Source organism: Pundamilia nyererei, unplaced genomic scaffold, assembly GCF_000239375.1.
Source record: "Pundamilia nyererei isolate P.nyererei 1_Seehausen unplaced genomic scaffold, PunNye1.0 scaffold00158, whole genome shotgun sequence".
Taxonomy (NCBI): Eukaryota; Metazoa; Chordata; class Actinopteri; order Cichliformes; family Cichlidae; genus Pundamilia; species Pundamilia nyererei.
In genome coordinates, this window is record NW_005187559.1 from 1065046 (window position 1) to 1079678 (window position 14633).

The window sequence follows — 14633 nt, forward strand, 5'->3', positions numbered from 1 at the left end:
GGGAAAAATGTGGGCTTGGGGGTAAAATACATCCATTCATGAGATTAACTCTGTATGTATTTAATAATCTACAACAGAATCACTGATCAGTAATAAAATCTTTATTACAATTGTTTATCATTAGCAAAAAATATATTGCTGTTTAATTGTTTTATGTGCCTCAGTATCATCAGAGTGTAATGTTATCTTATCAGCTCATAAGGACTACAATAAAATACTAATCATAAAGCAATGTGTTGCCCAAACAAACAAAAGTAAATAAAATCATAACTGATCATTTGACATGGTCAAATCATGTTAATAAGTAAAAAGAATCTTAAACTTATTCTTAGCCAAATTGAATTTTTTAAAAAAGATATAGCATATGTAAATCTACTAGTATGCTTTCAATATGTCACATTAAATAGAAATGATGCTGGGGAGAAACTGTCTAAGCAAATTCTAAACAGATCAATGTCTTTTTCTGAGGCACTTTGCACTATTACATTTTTCTTGTATTTTCCCCCTTTTTTTTATTTTGGTTTATCCTCAGAGATGCTGTTGAGACATTCTTTCCTTAACCGCGTTTTAGTGGGATCTTTGATTTATGCTGTTTTGCTGAAATAATGTCTGCATATGGTGCCAAGTTTCCAGAATTTGATAAGCACGTCCTCGAAATGTAGCCAGGTGGAGCTATTTGCATTCATAAAATTGCTTGTTCTCATTTCACCCATACTTGACAATCAATGGAAATTAAATGAAAGCTACATGAAAAACTGCAGATCAGCAGTTTACCTCCATTTACTTCCAACTCTATGAATGAACAAGAAAGAGACTCCTAACTTTTCAAAACCTTTGATTTACATGATCGTTTAATCTGCACCATTCTTGCCACACACCATGTAAATATAATGTAGCACCATGCTTACATAGTGAAAGTGTTTATCACGGTAGTTTGTGGCTATGGTGAACACTCTTATTCGCAGGCATTTACGTGTTTTGTGTGTCATAGCGCCACCAAGAGGTACAAAAATATGATGTAAAGACACAATTGTGCCATTTCCTAGTATTCCCTATACTACTAAAAAGTGCAGATAGCCCATCCTATGGACTTCTGTGAAGCGTGCACATGATTAAACCTTTCAGCAACAAGCAGATTTATTTTCAAAAGGTTTATTTAGAATATTGACAAAAAAAGGCAAACTCGAGTTTGTACAAAAGCAAATTAATCACAGGACATGACACACTTGCAACACAAAGTAGGCTATACAGTTCAAGCATAATAATAAAAAAAAGAAAAGAAAAAAAAGCACCATTTTTAAAACTAGGTTACAAAATGCAAAACATTTTTATTTGGTATATCAAGTACAATGATAAGTCAGGAAACAAAACTTCATGAGTATTAACACTTATTTTCAATTTTGAGGGTTTTCTTACTTCCTTCAAGAATTAAACAGATTAAGTAAGGCACATGGATCAAAGCATCTGACAGTTAAGACATAAAAACAATGTTAAAAAAAAATAAGAAGCTTGATATTCTGGCTTTTGAAGCGACATCTCTTTGGCACAGCTGCATGACTTGTGAAAGACACAAACTCTATCACATAATTGAGCATGACAATGTTAACTTGACAACATTATGTACACAATGTATGAAAAAATGTTATAAATATGTCTAAAAACCACAGACACTATGTACATCTTTGTACTGAAGCAATGCAATGTTATTCATCTCATCACCGATGATGGATTTGTTGAAATCAAGTGCCAGCATGCATCAAAAATCAATATGTCACCAATGCATTTCCAAGCACACACTGATAACAAAGGTGTGGTGTTGAAAGAAAACAAAACAGATGTGATGTTTTCAGAGAAATAATGGATACTGAAATACAGCAACAAAAACAAATTATTTTGTGTTGGTGACACATGCACTTTTGTTGGGATGTCAGTCTATGGTCTGTGGGTAGTAAGCACAGTGCGCTGTTGTAGTAAAGGGTCTCCTAACTACCCTTCCTTATTTCTCCTCCCCTGATTCTTTCATTCTTTCTTCCTCAGGACAATATAAATTAGGCCACTGATGAGACACATAGGGAAAGCCACCCAAGCCAGCACATACGCATACCCGAAGTTTGTATGGATGCCATCATTTGGACGCATCACAGTGTAGATGATTGCCCCACACATCACAAACACACCTAGGAAAGATGAGAAGAGAGTTGAGGGGAATCTGAAGGAAATTGGCATGAATGTAGATGATCTCACCACTCCACCCATTTCTTCTCGGGGTGTGACCGTCAGCATGTGATGAAGTCATACTCACTTGCTAAGATCTGGAAGATGGCAGTGAAGAAGAAGCGTCCGCCCTTAACTAGTCTGAACAGCTGATATAAAAACGCAATGAGGGAGAAGAAGCAGAAGAGCACTGACAGGATCATGAGAGCTTGCACTGCTTGGATCCAGTCTAGGAGGCAGACAGAAGAGATGAATAGCATGAAATTTAACTTGTCCATCACTTTTCAGTAACAAAGCACGCTGCATTTTGTTTGTTTTTCTATAAACACGAACAAACCTTCATTGCTGGATGGTTGGCAATGGTAACCTCGATTGTTTGTTAAGCATTTGTACCATAGATCTTTGGCACTGTTGTCAGCTACAGACCAGGCCTGATAAACACAACAACATGGAACCATTTAACCTGTTACTGCTGTACGTCCAGTAGCAATATTACAAAGCAATCAATCACTGAAACAACTGCTTGTCTATTCAGATCACATCCTCATGCTCCATTCTGTATTTTTCGCAATTTAAAAGTTGACAAAAGGTCTCACAGAACTTACACTGGCAGCTGTCGACACGATGAGGAGAATGAGAATGATTACGTGCAAGATAAGCACTCCAAGCAGGATGAGCAGCATTTTTTTTCAAGTAGGTCTGCAGAAAAGAGAAGACATTTCACGTGAATTTGTCATTACACCAACTCTCTTCTAGATGTGTTCACTAGCCTATCTCCACGCCAGAGGGCGGCATTACCTCACTTATGCATCGACCGCAATGTTTACCTCAATGTGAAAGTATTCCCTTACATTCAAACACAGGGCGAAGAAGGGAGGACCATTGACTATTTCCCGAAGTTAATAATTAATGTCGAGTTTAACGTCGAGCTGCACAAATTAATCTATTTTTGTCAAAGTGAATCAAAGTATTGAACTTTCGATCTATTTAAATATCCAAACGACGTAACTAACTGATGAAAGCAATACGGGTTTGCATAAAAAAAGTCGTTGGCTAAAAACCTGACCATGAATCAGCTGTCTGTGTGAGTAAGGGAGACGGTTTCTCGACTAATCGGGAGCAGGCTGCTGGAAAACAAACTCAACCCATCTCTATGAAAAACATTCCAGAAAAGTACCGCCATGCGCGAGCCACAACTTTCCCTGTTTGGTAATGTCAAGTACAAAGCACCTAACTTTAAAACTGGGAGAGACGAGCGAGACTCTCAGGCAAAGTCACAGCTTCAAACGGTTTAACGGGTTTTGCGTCATAAAAGTAAAATCCATGGTCGATTTTAAGTCCCGGGGAGAAGTCCTGCTGTATGAGGGTAAAACTCAATGGGGGGAAAAATGAGATCACTGACTATAACAAGAGCATGGAAAAAGCAAATATATTAATCCCACTTACAAAAAAAAGGCCAATCAAAAGTTGTTGGAGTTTTTTCTCCGTTTAACGGATCGAGCTGAAGAGAAGAGCTGGGAAAGTATCACCTTGCTTCTGCTTCGCGACTCTCTCTAGATACTATTCCAGATGTAGCTCACACACCCCAGTCTGTGTCTTTCTCCGCCTGAACACCGCCCTGCAGGCCCTGCACGTCACCAGAGGCCTACTCCTTTCTTTCCCCCTCTGTCTCTCTCTCTCTTTCCTCCCGTGGAAGCCCATCAACGAAAGTGAAATCTACAGGACTGTAGTATAACCTGTGGCACTGCTGAGCAAACCTAAAGACTTCCACAGACACACAAACAGAATTCCACACTTTCCAAAACATTAACATAACCTGCTGATATAAAACTATGTAGAGTTGGTTTATGATCTAATGAGTCATTCATTGCATCCACAGTGCTCATTCATTTTCTTATTTGTACAATGACAGTCATGATTCTTGACTTTGTTGCATTTGATTGCAAACAAAACTCATTGATCGTCATAAAACACACGTGTACACATGTCAAGCAGTGTGTGTATGTGTGTGTTTGCACGTGAACCAGCGAGGTGCTCTGGGGGCCCAGAATGCCTGTGTGTGTGTGTTTGTGTGAACTGAGCCTCATGTGTTGTCTCTCCAAGTCTATGAAGAAACAGGGGGGTTTGTCCAGTGCCAAAGGGAATTAAAACAGTGCAGTGTTTTGGTCATGCTACACTGATGGAACGGCTTGACTCGAGGTCCATCGATGGGTTACTAAGATTGCAGATCAAAGCCCGTCAGAGTTCTGTATCGCTCATTACACTGCGGTCTCGTGCCATTTCCTCACAGTGACAGAGCTGTAAACCCAAATTAAGAATGGCAGTGAAAACAGCAATAAAAGAACAAGCGCACACTGCTGCTTTGAAACCATCACAGTCCAAACGTGATAGTCATCACCTGCTGCAGTCAGAGAACACAGCGCGTGCCTGCCCTCTTTCCTCTCCCTTGCTGTTCTTGGCCCATCAGGTGGATTCCTGTGGTCTGTGTTTGTAAACACGCAAAGGGATGAACTGTGGGCTGCTGTACAGCCTCCCTGTGGGATGCCCAGTGAGGCAGCACTGTGTGTCCTGGCAGAGCTGGAGAGGCAAAAAAGAAAAGAAAAAAAAAAGAGACAGCTCTTTGACAACCGCCCAGACCACTGGATGGACGTGCCACTGTTTATGAAGATGTAATTGGTGCAGTGGTCAGTGGGGGCAGGCTTTGCCAGCAGCAGGAGAAGCAGGAGGAAAAGATGAACCTGGCAGTGCAGCTGGAGCAGGTGTGAGAGAAGCCTACAAATCTCACTGGTGTAACACTAGTCTGTGGTCAGGGAGAATTCACAGGCAATGCAGTTTTGTTACTTACAAAGAGGATAATGCTGGATCTGACTAAAAATAGAGAAAACTTCAAACAATAATAGGACATGAATTATAAAGTTAGATTGTTGCTGCTGCTGTTGTGAAATCTCCTAATGCAGTATAGGTGATGCATTCCTTAGCAAATGAAGCATTATTGCAGTAAGCCTTAATGTGCCCCACCCTTTACTTTTGATTTAATAACCTCTAATAAGAATGCAATAAACATTTCATTAATGAAGCTGTCGGATTTTTAATCATATTTATAAAAACGGACAAAAATTGGTTTTCTAATGAAATTTTTATGCGGCTGTTTGATGTTTTAGTGATGAATATTTTAGTGTGAAACACACACTTGGACTACAACAGAAGAAGAAAAAATCCTCACATACTCTGGAATGCTGTAAAAGCTACTGCTGCTCGCTTTGACTGATTACTTGGTTCGCTCAGTGATGACTCAACTGTAACCCTGTTGAGTTGTGATCTCTGTTACATGGCTGATAGCAAACCCAAAGCCATCACCCCACCACCCCCACCCCAAAAAAGAACCAAAACAAAACACAACGCTCGTCCTTTTGTAGAGAGTGATTACAAAGCAAACAGGCAGAAGCAGCTCAAAACCAGCAACAACAGTGCGAGGTTATTGCGGCTCGGCCGTAGCTGAGTTTAAAACTGGCACACCCTTTTAATTAAGACTTTCACTAAAAGTGAGATATATTAGATGGCTGTTTAAAATGTCAAAATTGCAAGGTTTTCGGCCATTTACTGCGCATGCTCAGATTTATTCTCTTAAATAAACCTCACTTATTTGTGAGACCTACTCACTTCAGGCAAAACAGCTGACCTGAAACCAAACCACAAAGGCGTCACAATGACTCTACTGTTTGGTTTGTATTTAGTTTTAATACAAGATTAAAGTAACCTCACCACAACATGCAGCATCCCCAGTATGAATGACTTTATTTGCATTGCTGCTGACATCTTTATCTGCATGTATTTAACAATTTCCCCTACCTACCTACCTACCTACCTACCTACCTACCTACCTACCATTTTCTGGATCCAGTGTTAATCTCAGAGCTAGGTGAGCACATTCTGCGTTTTCTTTCATGACGTTACTTTCATTTTCGTTCTTATATTCTCAAAGCAGACATATTGAGACTCAAGTTTAGACTTGTGATGAGCTGGATTAACTGGAACAGTTTGCTATTTTGTGATAAAAATGACTCAGCCTCAGCTCAAGCCCAACCCAGTTTTACAGCACTGGTCTCCACCTGCAGGAGTGGCCAGGGGGCTTTTGGGGCTGCTTCATCTCCAACAGGAAACAAATGAGTGAAGGAACAGTGACACAACTGGGGATTAGGGTTTGGTTTTGGATGTGACCATGAATTGACTGCCTTGAGGACACATTAGTGGGACAGCTAATAATTTTACATGTGGGAATATGAAGGAATGAAGGAAGCCTCTCCACCTATGGGACGTTGAGGAAAAACTGAAGCTCTGACATCAATCTGTTGAGAATCTAAAAAAAAGAAAAAGGAAAAAAAAATCACATCTTTGGCTCATCACAGCTGGAAATCATTGGATGCTTTTCTGCACTATTCACAGAACGTTTTGTTCATTTTCACTGCTCGTTCTGTTGCCTGCTTTAATCGTGATTCATTTCCAAACATATGATACTATGTGAATCCGCTGACAGTGACATTCCTCTTACAGATGCTGTTTATGTTTTCCAGGATGTTCATGACACTTTCTTGTGTTTCTTAACCCTCAGGGCTGAACTGGTCTTACCCTGTGTTCGCTGTTTATGTTTTACACCGCTGAGTGACTATCAAATGACATCCCATAGACAGAAAGAGCTGAAACGGAACGACAAGTTGACCTGTGTTAAAGGTTTGCATGGTAATGTGTTGACACCCAGTGACACCAACAGCAGAATGCATGTTGACAATGATCCTAAATACGCACGTTGAAAATATGGCCAGGCTCTATAATACACGCCCCTTGTCGTCTCTTTTGTTTTAAATTTCAAAACTCCAGGAAGACCCATAACTGAGCTGAAGAGATCCATTGGCCGGGCATTAAATCAGATAAAACAGGCCATGTTTAAAAGTGATTAGGGCTGTTGTTTCCTTCCCTTTAGAAAAGGCTCTGTCCTTCCCTATCAAGAATCAACAACCAAATAAATGAGAGACATACGGCATGACAAAATCCAGATTGTGGCACCCTAGTGATCCTAAACATGTGGTAATCATTAGCCCCTGGCTTCCTGTTGGAGTCGATGTCATCAGGACACACATCCCAACAGGCAAGACTGTAACACAGGCTGTTGCTTGGAATCAGAGTGCGACTGGCCTCCGGGGGTTTAGAATGAAGCAATAAAAACTATGAAAGAATTCAAGTTGAATTGCTTTGCTCTCCTTTCTACTCGGTTCTCACAGCTCTGATATCTGTGGATAAGAATTTAAGTTGCGTCAGACATGCTCTATTGCTATTTTTTAAATTACAATCAAATATGTTGCAATAAGCAGTCGTGATCATATGATCCAACTGCTCTGAGATCTGCAGATCTGTAGCTAGAATCCACTACAACTCTCAGAGAAGAAACTAATTCCTGTGTACTTGCTATCAGAAGTTTACTCATTCCAGTTGCTGTGTTATCTTTTCGAAACTGTAGCTGTCCTTCTTTGACAGCTAACATTGCAGCATTTCTTTCACAAGCTGCCAACTTAGATTTTATGAGAATAAAGGTGCATAGAAGGAAATATTTTCTTTCCTGAAATGCTGCCAGCACTTTTGAAGCTTTTGTAAATCGGGTTTTCCTGGAAGAAGTTGCATCTAACTGGCTATTATCTCACTATTTGTTGCAGCTTTGTAGGAATTATCCGCAGAACTGCTTCTGAGGTCAAATGCCGTGATATACCAGTGTAGAAACTAGAGTTCATTTACTTCTGAAGGAAGATGTGTTTACATAGTTCATCAGACAGGTTTCACACACCCTTACTCTTGGCCGTGACTTTTTATGAATTCTTTACACAAAAACAGCGGAGCTCTTTATAGGACAGTTAACAAAGGCCAAGCTATTAACTTGTGTGGAAGAAATGAGGAAAAAGAAAAGAATTCAAGAATACAATCCTCAGCATGCTGTTAAACAGGTATCTCTCCAGATCAGATTCACTGCCTAAGCTATGAGTCATGCCTGCTGAAACATGAAACCAAACTTGATAGTGGAATCCACAATGCACATGGTGCTCAGTTCAGTCTCGGTTTAGAGAGTAGTCTGTCTGATCGAATGTTAGCGAATGCGGTGATACCCATACATATGTGTTTGGGTAGCCTAGAGACTGTGGCCTGGCCAAAGGAAACTGTGGCCTTGCTGTAAAGCCTGGCTTGAAGCGGAGATGGTGTATGTGTGTGTTCATCTGTCTGCATCAGTCTGGGCGGCAGCCCAGAGCAGCCACTCATAGAAGATCTGCGCCAAACCCACTGACAGCTCCTCTCAGTGGTTGAGTGAATGAGGAGGTGAGGATGGCCTGATAAACTCTGGCAGACACCTCAGTGCATCAGCATGTTCTACAAACATACAATCCACATACTTAAAAACATCAACAAACTCACAGCCAGTCTAGCATTTTTTTCACTTCTTCCCTGACCCCAATATGCCTCACTTTGAACTTGCTACCAGGATAACGCTCAGTCTGCTGGTCAGTTCATCTGTCATTTTATGTAAACGGATTTTAGTCATTTTTCTCTGAATTAAAGTCCCGGATGGACAAATCCTATCATTTTAACCAGAAGGCTCACATTTGTAGCTTTGAGTGAATTGTGCCAATAATAATAAATTGTTTTATAATAGTACATCAAGAAGGCGTTTATGTCGTTTACTGATTATTGTATCTTTCTAACATCAAATAAAACTGCTATATTGGTTTATGCGTGGGAAGATTATTACTTTGGGGCCACAAGTTGGAAGAAATGAAATTGTGACCAAATCTTAACAGGGTACAAGACATTGAATTTGACTTTGGTGAGTATTGGGAACTTACAATAATCTCAAAGCAGCCCTGAGCCTATGCTGCCACATAGGCTCCCTGTAGGATCGATATTTTCAGTGCTGTTTTTCCACAACCAATTCAATCTATGCTGGAAATTGAAAGCATAGTTTTACTAGTGGTGAGTAGTTTAGACCATAACATAATATTGAATTAATATGTGACATGAAAAGCTTACAGGCTATCCACGGGATAGCCCCTGTGTTGTTCTCCAGGACTATTTTGATGGCCAACACACAGATTCACAATATGCCAAACCTTTAATGAGGTTTTAATGAAACCACAAGATTACTTTAAAGAAAAATAATGTCCTCTCCCTGAACTCTGCATGCCTTGCAAATATGTGAAGAAAGTCAGAAAGAACATCTTGATCTATACAGCCTACACCATCATCCTATACTGCTCTGGGAGGATTTAAGTCATAACAGTTCCCGCCCACTCTGTGGGATGTATTGTTGTGCTTTACGCATTCCAGATGAGACCATAGCTTATCCCCCCCCCACCCCCCACCCCACCCCACACCCATTTGAGAGTTTCAAAACATCTGTTCTTTCGAGTTCCTCTAAGAAATGAATTTTACCCTTTAAAGACTAAAAGTAGGGTGTGGTCAAGAAAAATGATGCAGAGCTGTGAAGAAAAGTGATTCAGCTTTCCATTTTTAAAAAAACATTTATTTTATTCAATAAAAAATGGAAATGAATGACTGAAAATGCAAACTCAGGCAGTTTCCATGACCCCAAAACTGTGGTTCCGAATGTGCAGCCGGAAAAATTACATTAAATCCCATACTTGGTTATACGGAGCAGGCAAATGGTGAACGGCAGAGAAGAAAATATACATGGCAGCTTGGACGGAACTCCTCACTTTTTCGGGGTTGTGGGGGATGGGGTGGAAAGGCTTAATTGAAGCCAGGGCTTGTTTTTATATTTTTCCATTATAAAGTTACCCTTTCAAAACAATTACCTGGGCTCCCATTACACTGAGCCAACAATGCAGCTTCAGCCTTGTTAAATAAGCTCTGCTCCTGCAAGACAGTCTTTTTAATAACTTGTGTGCTGTACAAATACCACAAGTACAAACATATGTTCACTATATAAACAACAGCAGAGAGATGCAGGCTGGTGGAAAATAGTCCTGTATTTGAAGTTGCAAACAAAATCTCTTTTTTCTCTCGCTCTTTTTGCTCTTTCTTACACTCACACATGGAGAAACTACACATACAATGCAGCTGACAAGCCCGAAATGCCACTTTGGGGATACTGGGGTTTTCCACTGAGAATATTTAATTCTCTGAGGTCATGGTTAGGTTTGTAGATCTCAAGTCTGTAAAAACTACACACATGGTTGTGGGAGGAGGGAGTAGGCAGTGCTAGCCAACCTCTGAGGATCACCGTTGTGCAATGCATAACTTGAAACTTCATGGAAAACTGGAAAACTGTTCCGCTCGCACGATCACTTCACCTTCATTTTCATTAATGAATACAACTTCAGTGAAGTTCAATGTGAGAAGATCAGTGAAAGTTTAAAAATGACCCATGGATCGTTTTCAAGCAAAATTTCTGGTGACCAGGAAATTCCAAACAATGTGTACAGCTCTTTCCATTGACTACTTCATCCTCTGTGTGCGTGTGTGTGTCTGCTTGAGTCACTGTCTGGCTGGCTCTGCTCCTTAAGTGAGAACCGATGGGACAAGCTGGAGACGACAGGCAGCTGGAGCAACGTTACTACACATACACAAACACATACACGCAAACACACATGGCCACTCTGGTCACACCCAAGGCATTCCAAGCATGCAGGGCCAGGCGCTCACATAGTGGTCTCTAAATACGCCTGGGCCTCTGTGGGTGACTCACTTTCACTACGCACATGTGTGTGTACATGGCTCCACATGTGAAAGAGAGGGTCAGTGTTTGATAGTGTTCAAAATGGCAGCTCTGTGTGGAGTACTGTGTGAAAGAGTCTGAGTATTTCTGATGAACGGTTCAATTAACAGTGCGATCGAAAACAGTTGCAACACTGAGCCAAGTGTCTCCTCTTTCCCCACAGACATCCGTCCAGCCTAGGTCCAACAACAGTGTGACCTCACCCTGCCTCCACCCTATATCCTGCTCCAACACTTCCTTGCTGGCCTAAAGCTGCAACACAGCTGGATCATGCACCAAGAGAATACATAAATATATATTTATATATATATATTTTTAAAAGGAGTGGGGGCGAGATTAATGATCCATTCCTTCCCTATCTGATCCACCCTGCTCTGATTCGCTTTATGACTCTCATCCATATAGCTCACCAAGTCGGTCAAACACCCACATAAGCATTCTTCCATTCCTAAATACACAGAGATATACAAGTCCCACTCACATAAAGATTGATGCGTTTGCTGTCAACACAAGATTTTTCCTGGGATGGCGGTGTGCGAAAGCCAGTGTTTCGCTTGAGATAAATCCTGAACAACTTCCTTTGAGCACTGCAGAGCGGTGCCAATCAAAGTAAACAGCTACAGATGGAGAGGGCGGAGGGAGCTTAAACCAGGCTTCACCATGCTAGCTACTCTGCCAGAAGGCAGTTGTTTGATAGAGGAATTTTAGGAGATGGCCTCATGCTCAGCTGGATCTTTTGAGCTGAGAGCCAGACACGCCTCTACATCACATGCAAAGCGTCACGCTGAGTGTTTATGTTTAAAATAAACACTGCCGATTTAAATTTCAAGGCTAAATCTTCCCAGAAAAATAAAGAAAAAAAGTCTCATGACAGATGTGAGAATGTTAAGGTTGTTTAAAAGATCAAATAATTGCACAGTGGTTTTTATCCAGCATTTACATTTATAGCATGAATGCCCGTAGGATCGTAGCGGATGTTTGCCACTGCTGCTTAAGGTTTTTGTGTGACTTCTGTAATTCAGCATAAGGCAGAAATTGTATATGTGTGAATTGAATGCGTGCAAGAGATGATGCACATTATTCCGGGATGCTGAACTCAGATAACATCCTCTTCCTGAGTCAGTATGATGCCAGTTTTGAATTCAAAGTCACATCTTTAATTGCTTTACCAAAGTAAAAAGTAACCCAAGCCTAATTCAATGATCAAATCATACAAAAAAATAAAATAAACTCAAGTCAACCCAACCCAACAGAGAACACACTAGTACACACAATACATCTGTTTATGGTCTGTCAGCTCTGATTGGCCATGTGAACTTGGAGGAGGAGAGTTAAATCCTGGCCAGTAAGACGATAAAAAGATCCAGCATCTGTTGAAGTTTTCCCCCTCTCCTCTCCAGCTCAATCCTGAGGGGACCATGGCCAAAGGGAGTAGTGCATAAACTGGATGACGAAGTTGTTAAATGGAGGACCAACACCCAGTACAGTGTGTTTTAAAAATCATCTCTACACATGGAGCTCTGGGATTCTTCACCCTAGTGTTGTTTTCTATCTCCAGGCACGCCTTGATTTATAATGCTGCTGAGATTTGAGGAAAGCGAATGAGGCTTTAGGTTGCGGCAGTATTTCCACAAGCAAAAGTAGAGCTTGCGTATAAAGTCGCATGAAAACAGGAAGGTGATTGCTGTGACTGTAATGGAAAGTCTGTCTGGTTGCCCCTGCCAGTGCTGATATTAGTAAGAGCAGTATGAAATGAACAGTGGGCTCTGTATTTTCTAACTACAGAAGCCTGAACACATCCCCATCCATCCGACCGAGTGATGTGAATGAGAATTAGTTTAAATATCTTTCATCTTAGCTGGGAAATCAAACATTTTTTGAAGCAATACCACAGCTATTGAGCTGCATATTTTTTTTCCACTTCATTGGCCGAAAAGGGAGAAAAAAAAACATTAAACATCAAAATCTGCTCATGTAGACTTTAATTTTGAAGTACGGAGATTGATGTGACGGACTGGAATTACTTAGATGCTTATAAATGTGCTTTATGCGGGCTAATAAAATGTTCAAAATAACTTTAGATTGTTGAATAGAAGAGATGTTTAATGAATGAAATGTGGTGCATGAAAGGATCCACTTATTTCCAGATTAGCGTCAGGCATCAATCTCTGTCGGCCCTTCAGCTCTCTCTGCCCTCGCTGTGAAAGCTGGACAATTATTACCCATATTGTCAGGAGAAAAAAGACGGGCCGGAAGGTCAAAGTTTAAAGTTGGACAACAGGAAGTGACCCTTTGTGTTCAATTTCCAGGTCACTTTTTGCCCCACTGTGGACATGCTGTCGCTACCAAACAAGGGGTGCATTGTGTAGACACAGTGCCTCAGTAGAAATGGCGCCAAGTCTCACTGTGTGATCAACACCTGAAGGCTTGTTTTATCAGTCGTAGGTTCCCAGTATATATACATGTATATATTTAAATCTATTAACTTTATATTTAAAGAAGCTGATGAATTGCAAATGTGTGTTGTTTTGCCAACAACTGTCCAAAACTTTATGTGCAAAAGCTTTACGTTTGACAGAGACCGAATGTGTGGGTGTCCGGAGGAGTGCAGGAGCCGAGGTATACAGAGTGCTCGCCTTCCTCCAGTTTCAACCAGCTGTAGATGACTGGCATTGGAAGGAAAGCGGCCTCTGGCAGAAATAAGTGTAGAGATCAGCAGAGCCTCCAGCTCTATCTATTGTGGTCATGGGTGCATGGGTGCAGACTAGGCCAGACCTCCTGGGGACACACTCGGCTGCAGGACCTGTGCTCTGCAGCAGAATGAGATGGGGTGAAGGCAGTACCGCACAGACAGAAGCAAAGCATGGAAAATGAAGGGTTGAATCATGTTTTTTTTATCCTGATGGCAAAAATTAGTCCTCCATGTTGAAGTTTAAGTACTACATGTTGGATGCAGAATAAAAAATTAACCACGTATCCTTGTGTTAAATTGTTCCAGTTATTTGATTGTCAACTGATTGCTATAACAGTTATAAAACATAGTGAACAAGTGAGCTACGTCTACAGTGATTTCAGCAAACGTGGTTCGGCTAAAGGGGAAAAACCACATTTTTACCATGAAGATTTGAGCCCAGTCCAAGGAGGCTGTGACAAAGTCTCCACATTTATAACGGAAACTGCTCATTGCACAACAACAGGAGGAGAACGAAAGAGACAGAAGCGGCTTCCTTTCAAATAACCTTTCCATATGGGGAAGCCATACCTACATTCTGAAAAACCTGCAAAAATCCATGAGTGGGAAAGCCACACAGATGTCTGGAGTATGGTTTAATTTTTCACAGTCCTCAGTTAAGGCATGTGAAGCTCTTTACAGCAAGAACACCAGAGACTTTTTGCATCCTCTGTACTCCTCCCCCCAGCACGTGTGTGTGGTCTCCTGCTGCTGGTCGTGAAGAGCCAGGTTTTAAAGGTCAAGAGGTCAGTACTGGGTACTGGAGTGTTTATGTTAGCAGCTCCTGTTAATGACAATATCCCTAGTGCTCCATCTCGCTCTCCTGAAGGAACAAATCAGCTTTAAAAAAAAAAAAAAGTATTTATGATAATAAATAAGATTGCGATTCTATACATTTTTTTAAAAGCAGATCTT

The 14633-nt window shown here is 40.9% G+C and overlaps 1 protein-coding gene across 1 annotated transcript; it reads right to left on the minus strand.

Moving 5' to 3' along the window:
* Positions 1-1136: 1136 nt before the first annotated feature.
* Positions 1137-3834, minus strand: LOC102196206 (peripheral myelin protein 22-like). Its single transcript, XM_005745426.1, has 5 exons — positions 3661-3834; positions 2820-2913; positions 2552-2645; positions 2303-2443; positions 1137-2177 (listed from the first exon to the last, which is right to left on the minus strand). The coding sequence occupies exons 2-5, from the start codon at positions 2895-2897 to the stop codon at positions 2020-2022; spliced, it is 471 nt and encodes a 156-aa protein (XP_005745483.1). The 5' UTR covers positions 2898-2913; positions 3661-3834; the 3' UTR covers positions 1137-2019.
* Positions 3835-14633: the final 10799 nt, after the last annotated feature.